Source organism: Rhincodon typus, chromosome 2, assembly GCF_021869965.1.
Source record: "Rhincodon typus isolate 14 chromosome 2, sRhiTyp1.1, whole genome shotgun sequence".
Classification (NCBI taxonomy): domain Eukaryota; kingdom Metazoa; phylum Chordata; class Chondrichthyes; order Orectolobiformes; family Rhincodontidae; genus Rhincodon; species Rhincodon typus.
Window position 1 is genome coordinate 143,227,159 of NC_063333.1, and position 18,980 is coordinate 143,246,138.

The 18,980-nt window shown below is 40.2% G+C and overlaps 1 protein-coding gene across 1 annotated transcript in view; it reads left to right on the forward strand.

Moving 5' to 3' along the window:
* The first annotated feature begins 729 nt into the window (after positions 1-729).
* Positions 730-18,980, forward strand: part of mrpl3 (mitochondrial ribosomal protein L3) — a 54,607-nt gene continuing 36,356 nt past the window's right edge. Inside the window, exons 1-4 of the mRNA XM_048612604.1 lie at positions 730-969; positions 2,458-2,556; positions 13,366-13,465; positions 18,048-18,108. Of these exons, the coding sequence (XP_048468561.1) occupies positions 844-969; positions 2,458-2,556; positions 13,366-13,465; positions 18,048-18,108 (386 nt within the window). The 5' untranslated portion in view covers positions 730-843. The remainder of the gene's footprint in view (positions 970-2,457; positions 2,557-13,365; positions 13,466-18,047; positions 18,109-18,980) is intronic.

The following is an 18,980-nucleotide window of genomic DNA, read 5'->3' on the forward strand; positions in this document are numbered from 1 at the left end:
GTCCATTTCTGAATCACCTGCTACTCAGCCTGCTGTGTTCAGACATCCCTGCACCTTGAATTCTCGCATTAACCATTGCATGTTTTTTTTTGGTAAACCTGCCAATATTTCTGCACAGTTGGGCAAAATAAAGGCTGAGAGACATTTGTTAAATTCTACCTAATAGTATTTAGAATTAGTGTATATTTGATCTCTTAATGTTGAATGTTGAGTAGCAGGTGATTCAGAAATGGACATTATGGGTTATGTTATTCCATATTGTGTCAACCACATTGTTGAGATTCTGGAGTCACATGGAGGCCAGACCAATCAAGGGTGTCAGACTTCCTTCCCGAAAGGATATCAGTGAACTAGATGAGTTTTTATAGCTGTGGTCACATGGTTGCCATGAGACTAGCTTTTTATTCCAGGTTTTTATTGAATTCACATTTCAGCACCCACTGTAGTGAGATTGAAGCCCATGTTCTTAGAACAGTCGACTGAGGTCCTGGATTACTGTTACCCCTACACACCATTTCTTGAGGGGCATTAAAAAAGTTTGAAGAAATCATGTTTCTGTTGGGGAGAATGTATGCACAAAGTCCCATGATTTTCCATTGATTAATTTTGCAGACAGGAAGCATGGGTCCGAATGTCTGACGTGTATTTTGTGGTCAAAGTGCACAGTTTTGTAAAAGAGCTCCTGTTGTCTCATCTATGCTAATAATATAAGAAGTTAGGATATTTCAGATTGTAATCATGCTTTCCTTTTATTTTCTACTGTAAAAGATTGTCCCAGTAGTTGTTTGGTCTGATTCAGTAAGGTAAAAAAAAATTATGACTCAGTGACTTCCACAGTTAAAAATGAATCATGTCTTGCGTCGCTCTCTTTTGGTAGGCACTCGGAGGGTTGGACTAGTTGCAGTGAAGTTGGGGATGATGCCTCTGTGGACCAAAGCGGGTGAGAAACATGCAGTCACATTACTACAGGTAAAAGTATGGCATGAAAATAAAAGGTGCTATTAATTGTGAAATCAGTTTTGTTTTTGTGATTTTAGAAGAGCATAAATTCTGTAATACAATGGAATACTTAAAGCAAAGGTGTAGAGAGTGTAATAGTGTGAAATGTACAGACTTTCTGTCTTTCTAATCATGAAAAGAAAAAGAACAGGTTCATCCAAGAGAGATAGTGGCTGGGAACTGTCATGCCACCATTCAAGGATGTAGCAGAAAGACCTTAGCCCAACAAATCCATTCCTCATCATCTCCCTATGCATTTGGAGGAGGTTAACACCTTGCCTTTTACCTATTCTCACTGTTTCCAAACCTTGCAGTAGATTACTAAATTTCTGTATTCACTTCGCAAGTGGTCTCCTCTATATGGGGAGATCAAATGCAGATTGGTTGGCTGCTTTGTAGAGCAAGTCTCCAAGCATGACTGACCTCCTGGTCTCTTACTATTTCAATGCAGCATCTTTCTCTTATGCTCCCATTTCTGCTGTCAATGCTTTCCAGTATTCCAGTGAAGTCCTATGCAAGCTGGAGAAACAGTACGTCATTTTCCAGTTAGGCACTTTATAGCCTTCTGGATTCAACATTGAGTTGAACAACTTTAGACTCTGAATTCTGACCACCATTTTCAATTCCTCTTTCTCCAAGTGCTAGTTCATATCTGCTCATGTTTTTACTTTCAAACAGAGCTGAGCTTTGTTCTGCTATTAACACCTATCCTAGATTACTGCTTTGTCTCTCAAATACAGCCATTACCATTCCTTTGCCTTTTATCTTTGGCATTTAATCTATCTAAATGTTGTGCCTATCCCTGCCCTTCCTTTAGTTCCACTTAGTTCCCCCCGCCAAAAAAAAAACAGCATGAAACCCATCACATTTCTACTTCCCTTCAGATCCAAAGAAGCGTCATACTGGACTCAAAATCTTACCGCTGTTTCTTTCTCTACAGATGATGTTGGACCTGCTGAGTTTCTCCAGCACTGTCTTTTCATTTCACAAATGTATGACCTAGTGAAGTTGAGATCTTTTTTAATAGTTTGTACAGACATTTCCTGTTGCTTAGTCATATCTCACCCCCAGTGGTTTATTGTGAAGTCTGTTTTGGGGGGGGTGGGGGGAGCATAAATATGACCTGATGTCATTTTGATAAAACAGCATTGTGAAAAATCTTCAACAGTTTACACATTTTGTCCTTGAAACTTAGATTGAAATGGATGGGGAAATAATATTTTGTGCTCTGATGTCCTGGTGTAGCTTTGTGTGGTTTACAGTTTCCTCGGCAACGCAGGAATAGTTTGCAATGGTAAATTAAATATATCTCACAGCGTAATACACGATATTAATTCATATTAGCTTCCACGTGTGTTTCTCAGACATAAGTTGGTGTTAACAAATAAACTATTCAATAGAAGGTAAATAGATTAAACTTTTCAATAGAAAAGACATCTTAATGTATTTTGCTTCCAGGTTCAAGATTGTCATGTTGTGTCATATACGCCGAAAGAAAAATATGATGGCAAGAAGCCTGCGTTGGTAGTTGGCGGAAAAAATACGTCTCCGTTTAATGTAAGAAAATGTTTTATTGTCTGTCTTGCTTTATTAATGATTAAATATTTATGCAAATGGGCTAAGATAAACTGTGAAGGACTGTGAATTAGGCTGCTCTATTTCTCCGACTATTTCAGTCTCTCCGTTTTCTCCTGTTGTAAAAGCGAAGTTCTGGTGAAACTCAGGCCTAGTAGCATCTGTGAAGATAGAGGTACAGACAGTTAATTTTTGATTCTAGACTTGCATTGTTTTCATTTCAGATTGCCAGCATTCATAGTACTTAGCTTTTATTTATCTGGATTTTCTCCTCAGTGAAATACCTTCAGTTTATTTTCCAACTACAGCAGGTATCCCAAGAAAAGGCAGCTAGCCTGACCCTTGGTAAAGCGAGACATTGTATCTTTGCGATATAGTTTTGAGGATGATTTTCTCGAGCAATGCCATGCGGTACCACACTTTTGGATGGATGTCAAAGTCTTGGAGAGGGTGCCAATGCAAATTTTGACCGCTGTACCAGAGATGAGGGACTCAAGTTATCTGGAGAGGTTGAGATGGTTCTCCATGGAGCAAAAAGGAGACTAGGTAGAGGTGTTCAATTTCCTGAGGGGATTAGGCAGAGTAATCAAGGAGCGATGGCTTTCAATGACGGAAAGGTCAGTAAACAGAGGTACTGGTTGGCAAAAGAACTAGAGATGGCATGAGGAAATAACCTTTCTCCAGGGCCAGTTTTTCTCTAACCTGGAATGTTGTAACCTTTCGAAAGAGAATTCGATAAATAGAGTCATACAGCACGAAACGGACCCCTTGGCCCAACTTGTCCATTATCCTAAACTGAACTAGTTCCATTTACCTGCATTTGGGCCATATCCCTCTAAGCCGTCCCGATCCATATACCTGCCCAAATGTCTTTTAAACGTTGTAATTCTACGCTCCTCTGCAACTTGTTCTAGCAGCTTGTTCCACATACACACCACCCTCTGTGTGAAAACATTGCCCCTCTGGTCCCTTTTAAATCTATCCCCCCTCACCTTAAACCCATGCCCTCTAATTTTGGACTCCCTACGCTGGACGAAAGACCTTTCCTATTCACCTTATCTATACCACTCACGATTTTATAAACCTCTGTACGGTTACCCCTCAGCGTCCTACACTCCATGCTTGAAAGAAAATCATATGCATGATTATGTCAGAAGACCATGAAGCAGTACTGACTGGATACTCAACCAGAGCGCTGTTGCAAGCTGAAAGGCCTACTGATGTGCTGTAACATTATATGATTCTAATGCAGTTCCTGTGCTGAACTTGTCAAAAAGTTTTCATGCTTGGTGGCTCCTTTCTGAGCAATAATTTATGGTCCACTGTGACATGTTTTTGTGAATAAGGTAGGTGCAGAGATACAAATAGTGCAATAAGCAACAGAAACCCATGTTCTTCATCAATGATAAATGATCCATGGGTCAATGTGATATGTACAAAAACTACAAGCGTTGAAAATGTGACCTTGTTGAATTTACCCACCACTTGACGTAGATACTCCCAATTTCATGCAACTGCTCTGATCCTGAAAATCCAGCAATTATGATGAAAAATTATTAAGAATTATTGCAAAGGTAAGCTGATTAGAAATGACATCCACAGAATGAGCCAGCCTTGTCACCAGGGTCTAAGGGCGGAGGTGATCACAACACATCCAAAAGAAAAGGGAAAGCACCCTGTGGGAAAGGGTAGAGAGGCCTGAAATGTTGGGTCTTGAAAGAGAGTTGTTTCATAGGATTAAAGTTTTTTTTTAATTCAACCACAGCGAAGTTTGAGAAAATGACATTCTGTGCTCCAAATCTATGTTTAACCTTTTTGTGTGTGTTTGGAAGCTGCTTTTTTGAAGTATTACCTTTTAAAAATAAATTTTAAAAAGTGAAAACTTGCATATAACTAGTTGTAAAATAAGTCAAAGGCACTTAAAGGGGAGGGGTTGATAGTGAGAAATGTAAGTGAAACCCAAAAAGGAATGGACAGTGAGTTCTTATGCTGGAGGATGGCAGAAGGAAGGAATGGTTTTATAAAAAATTGTGCAGTCGAAGGGCTGTAGCGGATGCACGTTTGCTGAGAGGGCGTGACAAGGCTGTTAGATTTGAAGTCATGGATAAAATTGAGTGTAGGTCAGTCAGGGCAATAGCAATGAGTGAATTTGTATTGGACAGTGCATTTGGATTTTATAGAAGGTGATGAGGCAGGGCTGAAGAAAATTGAAGACTCGAAGCAATAACATTTTAAGTGAAGGTTTCAGGAGCAGCAAGGGTGTTTCAGGCTGTGGCAGATGCTGTTGTAGTGATAAGTGTTTTTGATTAGTTTTTGATTTTTGAAGCTTGGCTTTGGGTCCAAAATGATAAAATAATTTCATGTCAGAAATGGGAAATTGCTGATCACACTCAGTGGGTCTGGCAGCTTTTGTGGAGATTATAACTGCAGATTAATGACTTCCTTTCAGTGCCTGGTCAAGTTTGAGCAAATATCTGATGCAGGGAATTAATTTAGTGACATGGGAATGTGGCTCGTGATGACGGTATGTTGATTAATCGAAGGGTATTGGTTACGTTAATGTTTGGCTGTGACTTCCCCCTTTCCATTTGGAGCCAGGCAGGCTTGACAATACAGAGATAATCACAGAGTCAAGAAAAGTTGTATAGAGTGAACTGGGTGGGAACAGAATACATATAGCTTGTAATGTTACTGAGCAGATCAATAAAGAGGAGTTCAATGTTAGATTCTTGAGATGATTAAAGGAAGTTATTGTTGTGGATGCAGCAACTGCATTTAGATATTTACAGAGAACTCGGGAAGGTTTCACCCTAGTATATATGTTTGGGCTATGGGTAAATGCTAACAATCTGTGAGGGACTGCAGACACCTCTCCATTTGAGAGAGAGAATTAGTTACCCAGCTTAAGGGGCACCACTCCGTCTTAACCTTGATCAAAGCGAGGAGACAGGGTCTCCATGAAATATCACAGCCAAGATAGAGATTGAATCTGCTGTTGGAATCATTCTGCAGTATATTCCAGCCATCTAGCCAGCTGAGTTGACCCACACACTCATCGCACAAGATCATATCCCCGGGTTAAATGTTACGTTCACTACCAGCCGAGCTAGTTGGGCTGCTTAGAAATTGGACCTGCTAACTAGTTATTGACTGAAGTCTGTGTTTGGAACCATGTTTTCATGTTTGCTATAAATAGACACGATAGCTGCGAACCAGAAGATAAATGGTTTATCCCAGAAAAGGCAACTTGAGTTGCAATCAATTGACATCATGCATCATGTTTTGATACCACTCTGTGATGTGCCTTTTTCTTTTAATCTGAGACTGTAGTGGATATTTTCCCTGATCTGTACCTGGGTACAAGGTATAATTGAAAGTTGGACAGGCCAGAGTATATGCCAATAAAATAACTTTTTTAGCCTTTGCTTTCCTAATTTAAATTAATTTACCAATGAGAAGATCCTTTTAGAGATTCTCTGAGTGTTGTACCTGGGTGAGCCAATTCACCAAGTTGCAGAAATCTATTGTGTATTTTTGCAATTAAGTATTTCCCAATTTACCTGCTTCTCTTTTTTGCTTTGGGAAGGTAAAATTGATGTCAGTAACTTGTGATACCTGAAATTTTCCCTAAAGTACTATGAGTGGAATGTTTTGGTAAAATCAGGCCATGCTTGTGTAGATGCCAAGGTCATGCTGTGTCTGACGAATTTTTACCAGAATCTTGAGGTCCGAGTTTCTCTGTGTGAACGATTTGCTATTGAAATATTGGCACAGTTTTAGCTTGTGATTTCTTTTTTAGATTGAACTCTGGGTGCAGCGGGATTTTCAAAGTGTGGTTTTATTTCCGCATATTTCCGTACAGTTCAGCACAACTTAAATATTTTTCTAATAGAATACCTATTGTAGATTACCATGAAAATGTTTCAGTAATTGCTAAAATTACTGTAACATCTTTTTAAAATAGTTCATTGAGTCAATTGCGAATTGAGAATTTTCTCAATCAATGTGAGCAGATAGCTTCCAAATGAACTGTAATTGATTGAAAATAATCCCTGGATGGACCAAATTAATGGAAATAGCTCCACAGCCAGCCTTGAGTTAGAAGTAGTGAATTGACAGTTGTTGTCAGTGTAATGTTTTAAATATTGCTTCTGTTTTGCTATGTTTATTCATATGCTCTGCTTTGTTTTAATTTGACTTTATAGTAAGGCCTTTAGAAGGGCAGTAATTACAAAAATGCATTTTGTCTAGAATGACGGAGTGTCTATTTTGACTGAACTGTCATAGTATGAGCATTAACCTTTATTATTTTGAGAAATCTGTCTGCTTCCAGTACCTGGTGTAAATGAAGAGAGTAACATTTAAAATGTAGTCATTAAAAGCAATCGACCTTGAAATGCAGATTCTTTTAGATGCGTATGGTTAGAGATTTGTACAAAAACTAATCACAGGAAGTGATTTTATGCTACAGTACATTAAACGAGAGGAATTCATAACAGTGAGCTTTGAGTGTCTTTTAGAATATTGATTTGCTGCTTACAGATGATGAAGCCAGAATATTTCACTGTGAAAACTTGACGATAATGTTTCCATTGATTTGGTTGTCACCTGATTGTGATCCCTTTCCACTGCAGGCTATTCAAACTAATCAGCAGCAGACTTTTCCTTACTCCCAAAATGTACAACAATGCTGTTATATGTTACTACATTCAGGGTTGGGAACAGCACACTTCTACCATTGACTGCTTTCTCTGGCAGTCCATGCTAAGTTTCACTAACCGGGGAATCATGCTTTTCGCTTGAGTACAGTGAATAAATTTGTCCAAAGATTGATTTATTTTGCATTAGGTTTTTCCATGTGCATAAACCTCACTTCAGGTGACAGGGCAGTGAAGATCAGCTTGTAATACAAATGTCTGCATACAACAATATAGTCAAAAATGTAGCTACTCACCAGTTTATTATCCACCAAGCAAACAGCTCCCAATCAAGGGAATAATAAGATCGGTTTACTTCGGGTATTTGTTTACAAGGAGAGATTGAATAGGCTCAGACTTTTTTCACTGGAGTGTAGGAGACTGAGGGGGTGACCTTATAGAGGATATAAAATCATGAGAGGCATAGATAAGGCGGAAAGCTGACAGCTTTTCCCCATTGTGGGGAGAGTCTAAAACTAGAGGGCATAGATTTATGGTGAGAGAGAAGAGATACAAAAGAGTCCAGAGGGACAATTTTTTCCGAGGGTGGTGAGAGTCTGGAATGGGCTACCATTCAGGACAGGTTTGGATTTGATTCTGTGACAGTTCTTAATGTTTTAATTTGCCAGTGAACAATGTGGAAACTTTATTTTGCTGGCTTCCTTACAAACATTTTATGTGCATTATGAATGCCCCACACAGGCCTTGAAGGTAATTTGAGAGGGATGGTCATTGATCTGTTATTTTGACACCTCGATTTCTTCATAAATGCTCAAACATCCAGCAGTTATTGGCTGCATGAATAAAGAAGATTTTAGTTATATTTTTAGAAATAATTATGCTGGGTATATTTCAATGTCAGACATAACTAATCTTACCTCTGATCCAGAAGATTGCGCTCAAGCCCTACTCCAGTGAGCTGAGCACAAACACCTTGCCTGACATTCTAATGCAGCACTGGGAAGATGCTGTTATTCAGATGAGATGTTTGACTGAGCCCCCTTCTGCCCTTTTGTTTGTGCAGGTAATAATCCCAGGGCACTGTTTTGAAGAGTGAGAGTTATAGAATCATACTGCACAGAAACAGACTCCTCAGGCAACTCGTCCATACTGACCAGGTTTCCCAAACTTAACTAGTCCCATTTGCCTGCATTTGCTGACTTAAACCTTTCCTATTCATAAACCTGTTCAAATGTCTTTTAACAGTTGTAACTATACTTGTATTTACTACTTCCTCTGGCAGTTCATTCCACACAAGCACCACCTCTGTGTGAAAAGATTGCCCCTCAGGTCTCTTTTTAAATCTTTTCCCCTCACCTTAAAATTATACCCTCTAGTTTTGGATTCCCCGAACCTAGGGAAAAGACCTTTTGCTGTTTACTTTTATGTATGTCTGTCATGACTTTATACAGCTTTATATATCCCACAATCTCCTATGCTCCAGGGGATAAAAGTCTCAGCCTCTCCTCCTAACTCAAACCTACCAGTCCCATCTTTTTTTGCACCCTTTCCAATTTAATAATATACTTTCTATAGCATCCTTATCCAGTGTTTATTCCTCAGTCAGCATCACTGAAACAGATTACTGGGATATTATCCCACTCTTAGGAACTCACTGCTGAGTTTCCAAGGTGCTGCCCACCATGGCAGATGTTGGAAATTGAATTCCAAAAAAAAATTCTGGAATCCAGTTGAATGATGACCATGAAATTGTTGCTTGTTACAAAGACCTATTTGCTTTACTAGTGTTCATCTTTAAGGAAGGAAATACTGTCCTTATCTGGTCTGCACTACATGTGACTCCAGACCCACAGCAATGTGGATGATTCTTCACTGCACTCTGAAATGGCCTGTTGAGCCATTTGGTGCATTAACTGCTAGAAAAGAAAAAAGGAATGGAACTGGATGGACCACCTAGATCTGGCTCAAAATCTAGAATTCCCTCCCTAAGGGCATTGTGGATCTACCTACAGCACATGGATTGCACCGGTTCAAGAAGGCAGCTCCCCACCACCTTCTCAAAGACAACTCAGGATGAGCAATAAATGCTGGCCCAGCCAGCGACGCCCATATCCCATGAATGAGTGAAACAAAATTTATTGGCTGTAAAGCATTTTGGGGCATTGAGGACTTGAAAATCGCTACTTAAATTTTTTTTAGTTCAAAGTACAAAGAAATTTTTTGAAACAGATTGAACATTGCACGACTCATTATACAACTATTGGTGTGGGAATACGCATGGAGGTTCTCATCACCTCTGTTTCCACTGAGACCTCCTGTAGCTCAATGAGGTGGGAATGCATGACCGTGCACCGCTAATGATTTCTGCTTATTTTCCTGCATTTTACTCTCTTACTTCTCCCTTGCACTTCCCAATGCCAAAAATAATAGTAAAAACTTTTTTCCAATATTTTATAATCCTCTTGCCCTGGAAGAGGTATAGTTTTCATAAGCAGACTATATCCTTGTGAATCCTACAGTGTAAGACCATTGCAACTCCATGCAACAAATTGAATGATTCTTCCCTTAACTATGGTATGTTGCAAGCAGACATCGTGTGCAGTGCTCATCACATTCTGGTGTCTCTTCTTAATGCAAATTCACCTATTTATGTCATTTTGCATATTTAAGTCAATGCACAGCAGCAGTTATACACAGGAAGTTATGATTTAAAGCAAAAGTTGAAATAAATCGTTTCAAAGTAACATTACAAGACAGTAATAGCATCCTGCTCAGAAGGTGCTTCTCAGAGTCCAGCAACTTGAAATATTTTGGCGATAATCTAGTTATTTGTAAATGCAAAGTCTGTATGTGGAAAAGGCTATTTAGCACACAGAGCTCAAATGTCACTCCGATTAAACTAAAAATTGCAGGAAAGGCCCACAATTCTATGCAATTCCTAGCATTTACTCAAAATTCAGATGTTGTACGACAGTTGGTGTATGGCATATTAATGAGGAACTTCACACACGCACCATCTGGGTTGATTATCTGTCAAACACTTAATGTACATTTTGAACTTCTCAACAGAGCTTCCTTACCTGAGCAATTAGCAGATCAATCAATCAGATCCCTTTTGCCATTTTGAAGTTTAGTAAGGAAAGACAGCCTCCATTTGAAATCTAGAAAATATTCCTCTTTAACACAGGATGAAAAGTGCTTTCATCACAGCTTGATATAGTTCCATGGTTGTTAGCAGCATTCTCTTACCTCAGTAATCATTATTCATGAATGCATTGTTTAGCTGCAGGTAGGAATGTTAATGTTAATTCTGGCTGTTTGAGTAAAGGAGTATGTACTGCAGACTGTTGTACTTCTGTTACTTTGTAAAGTTTATTTTTTGTTTTCAAAGCCGTGGAATCTTGTGGGTTTATTTTGTTCGTAAGTACCTGAGATTCCAAACTTTGCCTGGCCCCTAAACTAGATAGGAACATAATTAATGATCTGATCTGTGACCATAACAAGATGTATAGCCTGGGGAAGTGATGGGAGTAGAGGAGGAGTGGACCAGGGTGTCCCGGAGGGAACGATCCTTGTAGAAGGTTGACAAAATAGGGCTGGGTATGTGTGGCTGGTTGTGGCATCCCACTGGAGCTGGTGGAAATGGCAGCTAATGATACTTTTGATGTAGAGGCTTTGGGCATGATACTGAAACCATTCCGATTGAATTGGACTAAATTCCTGCTAAATTATTTCAGTGAGAAAGGTCTTCTGTTACATACTGTACCGTGGACTTCAGTGCAGCAAGAATGATGCAAGTTCATATAAATTATAGCATGTTTATTAATGAACAAAATAACACTGAAGAATTTGTTTTTATAATGTCTAAAATTGTAATGGACTTGCAGTCAGCCAGTGAACTGGTTAAGTGCAGGAAAACAGATGCCTTATTTACAAGCCATTATTTCCTTCAGGAAATGTGGTATTTGAGCCTAAGATGAGCTTCCACCAGATACATCCATTGTGTTCTTGTTTTCTCTTGCTCTCGCTCGCTCTCTCTCTTGCAAACACTCTTTCTTTCTCTCTCCTCTCTTTCTTCCCTCCCCACCTTTCTGTGTCTCTCACTTTCGCACGTGCTCTCTCTGTCTGTTCTCCTGACACCCTCCTTGATCATTTTAACTCTGTACTTGACTCTTCCAATACACCCCTGACTGACTGCATCTTCCACCCTCAAGCTATATGCTCGTACAAAATTCTACTGCGATATAATTCACCTGGTCATAGTCACACACTGCACTTGTGTTGGCTGGCCAATGTTTGTTCCCAGTTCATGCACCTTGAATTTTAAGACCCCACCACCATTGTAGTCAGGGCCCTCAGTCATGTCTGACCTATCTCCTCCACTTCTGTCCTCACCCCTTTACTTCTCTTCCACAACAGCGATAGGGCCCTCCCCTTGTCCTCACTTAAGATGGAGGCGATGGCCTAGTGGTATTATCGCTGGACTGTTAATCCAGAGACCCAGGTAACGTTCTGGGGACTCCGGTTCGAATCCCACCACGGCAGTTGGTGGAATTTGAATTCAGTAAATATCTGGAATTAAGAATCTAATGATGACCGTGAATCCGTTGTCGATTGTCAGAAAAACCCATCTGGTTCACTAACGTACTTTAGGGAAGGAAACTGCTGTCCTTACCTGGTCTGGCCTGCATGTGACTTCTGACCCACAGCAATGCGGTTGACTCTTAACTGCCTCTGGGCAATTAGGGATGGGCAATAAATGCTGGCCTAGCCAGCGATGTCCTCATCCCATGAATGAGTAAAAAAAACTTACCATCCCACCAGCATCTACATCAAAAGTATCATTAGCTGCCATTTCCACCAGCTCCAGTGGGATGCCACAACCAGCCACATGTACCCACCCCTATTTTGTCAACCTTCTACAAGGATCGTTCCCTCCAGGACACCCTGGTCCATTCCTCCTCTACTCCCATCACTTCCCCACACCTGCACAACATCTTCCCCTGCACCTGCAGAAGGTGTAACACCTTAGTTCCCTCCTCACTTCCTCACTAACCAAGGTCCCAGACGCACCTTCCAGGCGAAGCAGCGATTTACATGCACTTCACTCAGTCTGATCTACTGTACTTGCTGCTCACAATGTGATCTCCTCTACCTTAGAGAGATGAAACACAGACTGGGTGACGACTTTGCAGAACACCTACGTTCAATCAGCAAAAATGACCCTGAGCTTCCTGCCACTTCAACACACCACCTTGCTCCCAACATCTATGTCTTAGTCTTGCTGCAGTCCTCCAGGGAAGCTTAGCGCAAGTCGGAAGAACAGCATCTCATTTTCCTCTTGGGGATTCTGTACTCTTCCATACTCAGATTTGAGTTCAATAATTTTAGGGCCTGAGCATCTTCTATCATGTCCTTTACCCTAACCCCCACACACCAGGCCTTGTCATCACATGGGCTGTGACCATAAACAACCTATTGTCAGCCACTAATGGTCCCTATCAGCAGTTATTGAGTCTTCCAGGCTAACTTTTATTCATTCTATTGTCTGCCCACTTGTTTTTCTCTGTGTGTCTGTGTTCCATCTCCACTTATTGTTGAGACCTCTCCCCATCCCACCTTCAGCTTATATCACCAACCTTTTCCTGGCTGTAAGCAGTTCTGAAGAAGGGTCACTGGACCCAAAACGTTAATTCTTCTTTCCCTCCAAAGATGCTGCCAGACCTGAATTTTTCCAGCGATTTGCTTTTGAATTTTGAGGCCTCCCCACCTCTAATCTCCACCAATTCCCTCAATCCTCTCAGCTCTGCAGTCATGTATCCCTGGCCTCTTGCATGCCCCACTTTTAATTGCTCCACCATTGGCTGTGTCTTTAGCTACCTTCAGCTGCAATTCCCTTCCTAAACCTTACCAAATCTCTTGCTTGTTTTCCTCCATTAAGGTGCTCAGTTAAAATCTACTTCTTCGAGTAAACCATTGTCATTGGCTGTAATATTTCCTTCTCTGGCCCAATGTAAAAGTTATGTCCTCACTCCTCTGACGTTTCTTGGGTTATTTTCTTTAAAGCTGCCATATAAATATAGGCTGTCGTTAAATTGTGCATCTATTTAAGAGATTTTTATTTTCTTTGCAGAAATCAGAGTCTGTTATGGAAAAGTACAGGCTAGCAGGGATACCCCCAAAACAGAAAATCTCAATTTTCAGGGTGTCTGAAAATGCTATTATTAAACCAGGTAATGTTTCATACAGATCTTGTGCATTTGTTTTGGGCTAAGCAAAAATTTGCAGACAACATGATCCCAGAGGTATGGAGGTGTGACTTCTCAGGGAACTGGGTGTGTGTCTTTTCTCCCCCCCCATTTATCTTTACTAGGGAAATTCAGTCTGGTGAAGCAGGACCTTTATTAAAATTATCCCGTATGCACAAAGCAGATCAGAGACATGGCATTGCAATAGCTAAACCTTCCCATAATGAATATCCTTGGGGGTGGTGCTGTCATTGACCAGAAACTGAACTAGCCATATAAATTGCAGCAGGTCAGAGGCTGGGAATTCTGAGGAATGTAATTTCCCTTCCGACTCCCCACTCCCTGTCCACTATCTACAAGACAAGTCAAGTGTGTGATGGAATGCTCCTCACTTGTCTGGATGGGTGCAACCCCAGGATCACTGAGGACATTTGGCACCATCGGGGACAACACAACGATTTTGTTTGGTAACCCATTCACATTCAGCATTCATCACTGAGGTGCGGTGGCAGCAGTGTGTACCATTTACGAGATGCACTGCAGTAACTCATCAAGGGTCCTGCAAAAGCGTCTTTCAAAGTCACGACTCTGCTACTAAAAAAGCTGAGCAACAAATACCATAGAACACCATCACCTGCAAGTTCCCTTCCAAGCCACCCACTGTTCTGACTTAAAAATAGATTGTTGTTCCTTCACTGGGTCCTGAAAGTTTCTCCCTAATAGCACTGTGGCTGTCCCTACGCTCCAAGGACTGCAGAGGTCAAGACAACAGCTCACCACCACTTTCTTCAAGTTAGTTAGGTAAAGATAGCTAATAAATGCTAGCCTAACCGGCATTGCCCATCTCCCATGAGCTAACAAAATATTTGATTAAACACAGGGCATGTGATATGTGGCAGCTGCAGATAATGGGAGCTGATGGCCATCAGTGTAATCCAAGGCCAGCACATCCGCAGTTCATGTCTATGGATTGAGAAACTTAAGCTCAGTGTGATGGAGGCTGTTCTGCAGATTTGGTGATGATCCTGGCAGGGAGCATTACCTGGCTTAAGTGAACTGGAAGAATTAGGTTCATGGTCATATCAAGAGCAGACATTTATGGAGATATTTGAACACTCGGCAAAATTGCTTTCCAGCGAAAAACGAAAGATCCTCTGAGAAGGAGGCACCATCTGTGCCTAAGAAAGTTATAGGTCCTATCGATTTGAAAGATCAGTGGCAAGTCAGAAGTTTACATAGATATATATCAGCAAAGAATGACTGAAAAATAATTATAAGGGAGGAGAAATAGTTTACAAAAGAAAGCTAGAAATTTAGAATAGCTTGTAAGAGTTCCTAGAGGTATTTAAAAAGAAAAACAGTAAGTGAATTGTTAGTCCTAATGGGAAATAAGGAAAGGTGGATGAAGTGAACAGATATCTTGTGTTTGTCTTCACTGTAGGATGCAAGTAATAACTTAAATTGTTAATCAATAGGTGAAAGGGGTTTAGGGGAATCTTAAAAGCAACTACTAGGGAATGGGTGCTGTGAGCGTTACGAGAATTAAAAGCTGACGAGGTTGCAGTAGACTTTACCCTAAGGTCTTAAATGGATGCAGAGGTAGTCGAAGCATTGATTTTAGTTTACTGTAATTTCTCAACTTCAAGAAAGTTCCCATCAGACTGAAAAGTAGTAATTTTAATCCTCCCTTTAAGAAAGGAAAAAGCATGAAACTTCAGGCCGATTAGCTTAGCATCTGTCATTAATGTAGGAATCTCTTATTAAGCTGCACACTTAGAAAACCTCAGTAAAATCAGGCAAACATAGTTTTCTGAAAGGAAATTTTGGTTGACTTATTTATTGAGTTCTTTGAGGAAGTAACAAGCAAGACAGATAAAGGAGAACCTGTGCATTTGATGCATTTGGATTTCCTATAGGTATTCAACAAGGGAGCATATCAAAGGTTACTATACAAAATATGAGCCTATGGTGTTGGGAGTAATACATGAGCATGGAGAGACGATCGCTTAGCTAACAGGAAACCGGAATGGCATAAATTGTCAGTTTGACAAGTTGTATGCATGGAATGCCTGCAGCGATCTGTATTGGCACCTCAACAATTTATTATTCATATCAACGGCTTGGAGGAAGGAACTTAATGCAAGATTGTTAGAATTGCTGATGACAAGGGCAACTAGGAACATAAGTTGTGAAGAGAACACAAGGAGTCTGAAAAGGGACATTGATTATAATGGGCAAAAAAAAAGGAAGGTGACAGATATGTGGGAAAATATGCATTATCCACTTTAGAGCATATCATTTAAATAGAGAGGTTGCAGTTGGGTGGCCTGATGCATTAATGAAAATGTTAGTACGCAAGTTTGATGTGCAAATTTAATGTTTATTCCAAGAGGAATAGAATATAGCAAGCATTTTGTGGCAAGCATTGTGAATGCAGGAGAATCCCAGTCGGTCTGGCAGCATCTGTGGAGAGAAAAAGAGTTTATATTTCAAATCCAGTATGACTTCTTAATCTGAAGATGAAGTGTCATCATCTCCCTGGTTTTACGTATATAAAATAGGAATTTTAAAAAAAGTTCTCTCCTGTTCAGTAAGACTCATTAGACATGAATTCTTCAATATACTGATGGTCTGTACAGTTAAAAGAAAAATAAGAAAATTAAGATTTTTTTCTTACCACCACCAAATCACCTCTGTTACAAACTACAAGAACAATTAACAAGCGCTGCCCATCGGCAGCAGTGCAACAATAATAAATATACAGAAGGATAGGAAAAGAGGGAAGGGAAATGATTGGTTTTCTAAGAAATGTTATTCATTCTCATCAGCATTTGCTGCCTCTCTGGTTTAAGTAGTTTGAAGCATTCCAACCATTTTGGTAGAATCAGCATGATTACTGATTAGATTTTTGTATAGCATAGCTCAAAATCCACTTAAAATAGCCAAATTGTAACGGTTGTACCTTTTAAATAAATAATCACAGATTTGAGTCATTTGGGTTTTGTTTGGTACTTCCTGCTTCAGGCTTGCTGATTTGGGAATAAGGAATGAATTTATAGTTAATGGTAAAATCAATTTTGAAACAAAGTTTAATTTTTAAAAAATAAATAATAGCAAAGGTAACTAGAAATGAAGGTGAAATACAAATATTAACATCAACCTCTCTAAAATCTATTCTAAAGCTGTACTGATTAAAACCAGGTCCACACTGTCAATATGCAATGTTTGCGCAAATGCTTTCAGAAATTACTGGGTTGCTGTTGGCAGAGAATTAAGGCTGAAAGTTTCCTTTTCCTATCTTTGTATGCAGTTGTGCTAGACTAAGTGGGTGAGCTGTACAAACCAGGCATCCTGCTTGGATATTGTGACCAATTACATTTTTTCTTTCCAAGCAGCTGTGAGAATTGCATAGAATATACAGCACTGAACAACCAGACCATGCCTGTGTTTATTCCACCCTGCTACATCCATCTTCTCTCCTCTAAATCTACCATCATAACCCTTAAATACTCACTAAGGTTTCTGTTAATGTGCCTGTAGGATCATTTCAACCATGTTGTAAGGCCTGTAATTTGCTTTCACTTGTGAAGAAGAACATTCTCTCATTATCAATTCTAGCTAAATCTTTCAGGATTTGAAGGACCTGTAAGTCATCCCCCAGCTCCCTTTTTGCAAGAGGAATTTCAACCTTTCTGTTTACCTGAGCATAAATTTGTGGTGGGTGTATGCAGTCTACCTACCCATCCTGGATACTACTGAGCTCTATTATTTTTTTGTGCTCCGATTAATTGAATGAGCTGAGCCAGTTCCAGCTAGGTAGTCACCTCCCAACGTGAAGTTGAAGGTTGATTGTTGGTGTAAGTCGTAAAAGACTACAACAGATTATCAGCCTTAGGCAGTTTCTGACAACTACCTGATGTGAAGGCATTGGTCTGGAATCACTTGCTCGGTTTCCTTGGCCTTTGTATTGCCCAGTTATATGCCATGTTAACATCTGACAAATGTGAATCCCATACCTAGTAAATGGGAGCAAAAGACAGAAGTTGTAATCATACATTTTAAAACAAAATACACTTGCAATCCTGCAGCATCTTGTTTTTTGTGGCACTTCTCTTATCACCCACTTTCAAGCCTAGTGAGTTTATCTGCCCTTTTTTTTAATGAAGGAATAGAACTTGAATAATGAGGTGCTAGTTCTGCTAGGTATAAAAGATGTTAGGGTTAATTTTTCAATACAGATACGCTGGCATTGTGTTGCTAAGGCTCAAGAATATTAGTTTTTAGCTGTTGGGTTTGATTGTACTCGGTGTAGAACTGGCTGATTTGCAGTATTTTGTTGACTACAGTTGGCCTCAGTGCCTCTGATTTTAATTATACCGTGACTACAAAGATATTGGATTGCTGAAACCTAAGGACAGAAACAAGAGAATATTTGAATGTAACGTGCGCTGTAAATGATCCCAAGATCTATGTAACCTGTGTTTTAATCACTTTATGTAATCAAAACTTTGATGTTTGAATCATTTGTGATTGGCTGGATTTAATTTAAATTTAAATTTTATTCAAGGTACTCCCTTATATGCTGCTCATTTTCGGCCAGGACAGTATGTGGACGTCACAGCAAAAACGTAAGTCCTTCTACGGGATAAGGGGGCCCTCAATTAAAACTGCGATGCAATGGAATTTCTGCTCCCAGAGGGCAGTCTGGGATTCTATATCCTAGGGAACTGAGGAGGTCAGATCACTGGAAGTATTTAAAGAGAAGGTAGATAATCCTCAACTGCTTGCTATTTCAAAAAATCCATGAGGAACTGGCAGAAAAGAAGAGTTGAGAGCTGGAGCAGATCAGCCATGATCTTTTGGGATGTTGGGGCAGGTTTGAGGGACTGAATGGCCTACTTTTGCTCCTGTTTATTATGTTCCATATTTTACACCTGCTCGAATTGGAGAAAAAGGCAGACGTTGTAATTTTTGTTTCAGTTCACTCATGGAACATGGGCATTGTTGGCTGACCAGTGTTTATTGCCTGTCCCTAGTTGCCCTTGAGAAGGAGGTGATGAGCTGCCATCTTGAACCACTGCAGGCAATGTGCTATCAGTAGCCTCATAATGCCGTTAGGAAGGGAATTCCAGTATTTTGATCCAGCAACAGTGAAGGAATGACAATATATTTTCAAGTCAGATGGTGAATGGCTTGGAGGGAAACTTGCAATTGATTGCGTTCCCGTGTATCTGGTGACCTTGTCCTTCTAGATGGAAGTGGTCATAGGTTTTGAAGGTGCTGTCTGAGGATCTTTGGTGAATTCCTGCAGTGTATCTTGTAGATAGTACACATTGCTGCTGCTGAGCATTAGTGATGGAGGGTGGGGATGCAGCGCCAATAAAATGGGCAGTTTGTCCTGGATGGTGTCAAGCTGCTTGTGGTGTTGGAGCCGCACACATCCGGGCAAGTGGGGAGTATTCTATCACGCTCCTGACTTATGCCTTGTCGATGGTGGACA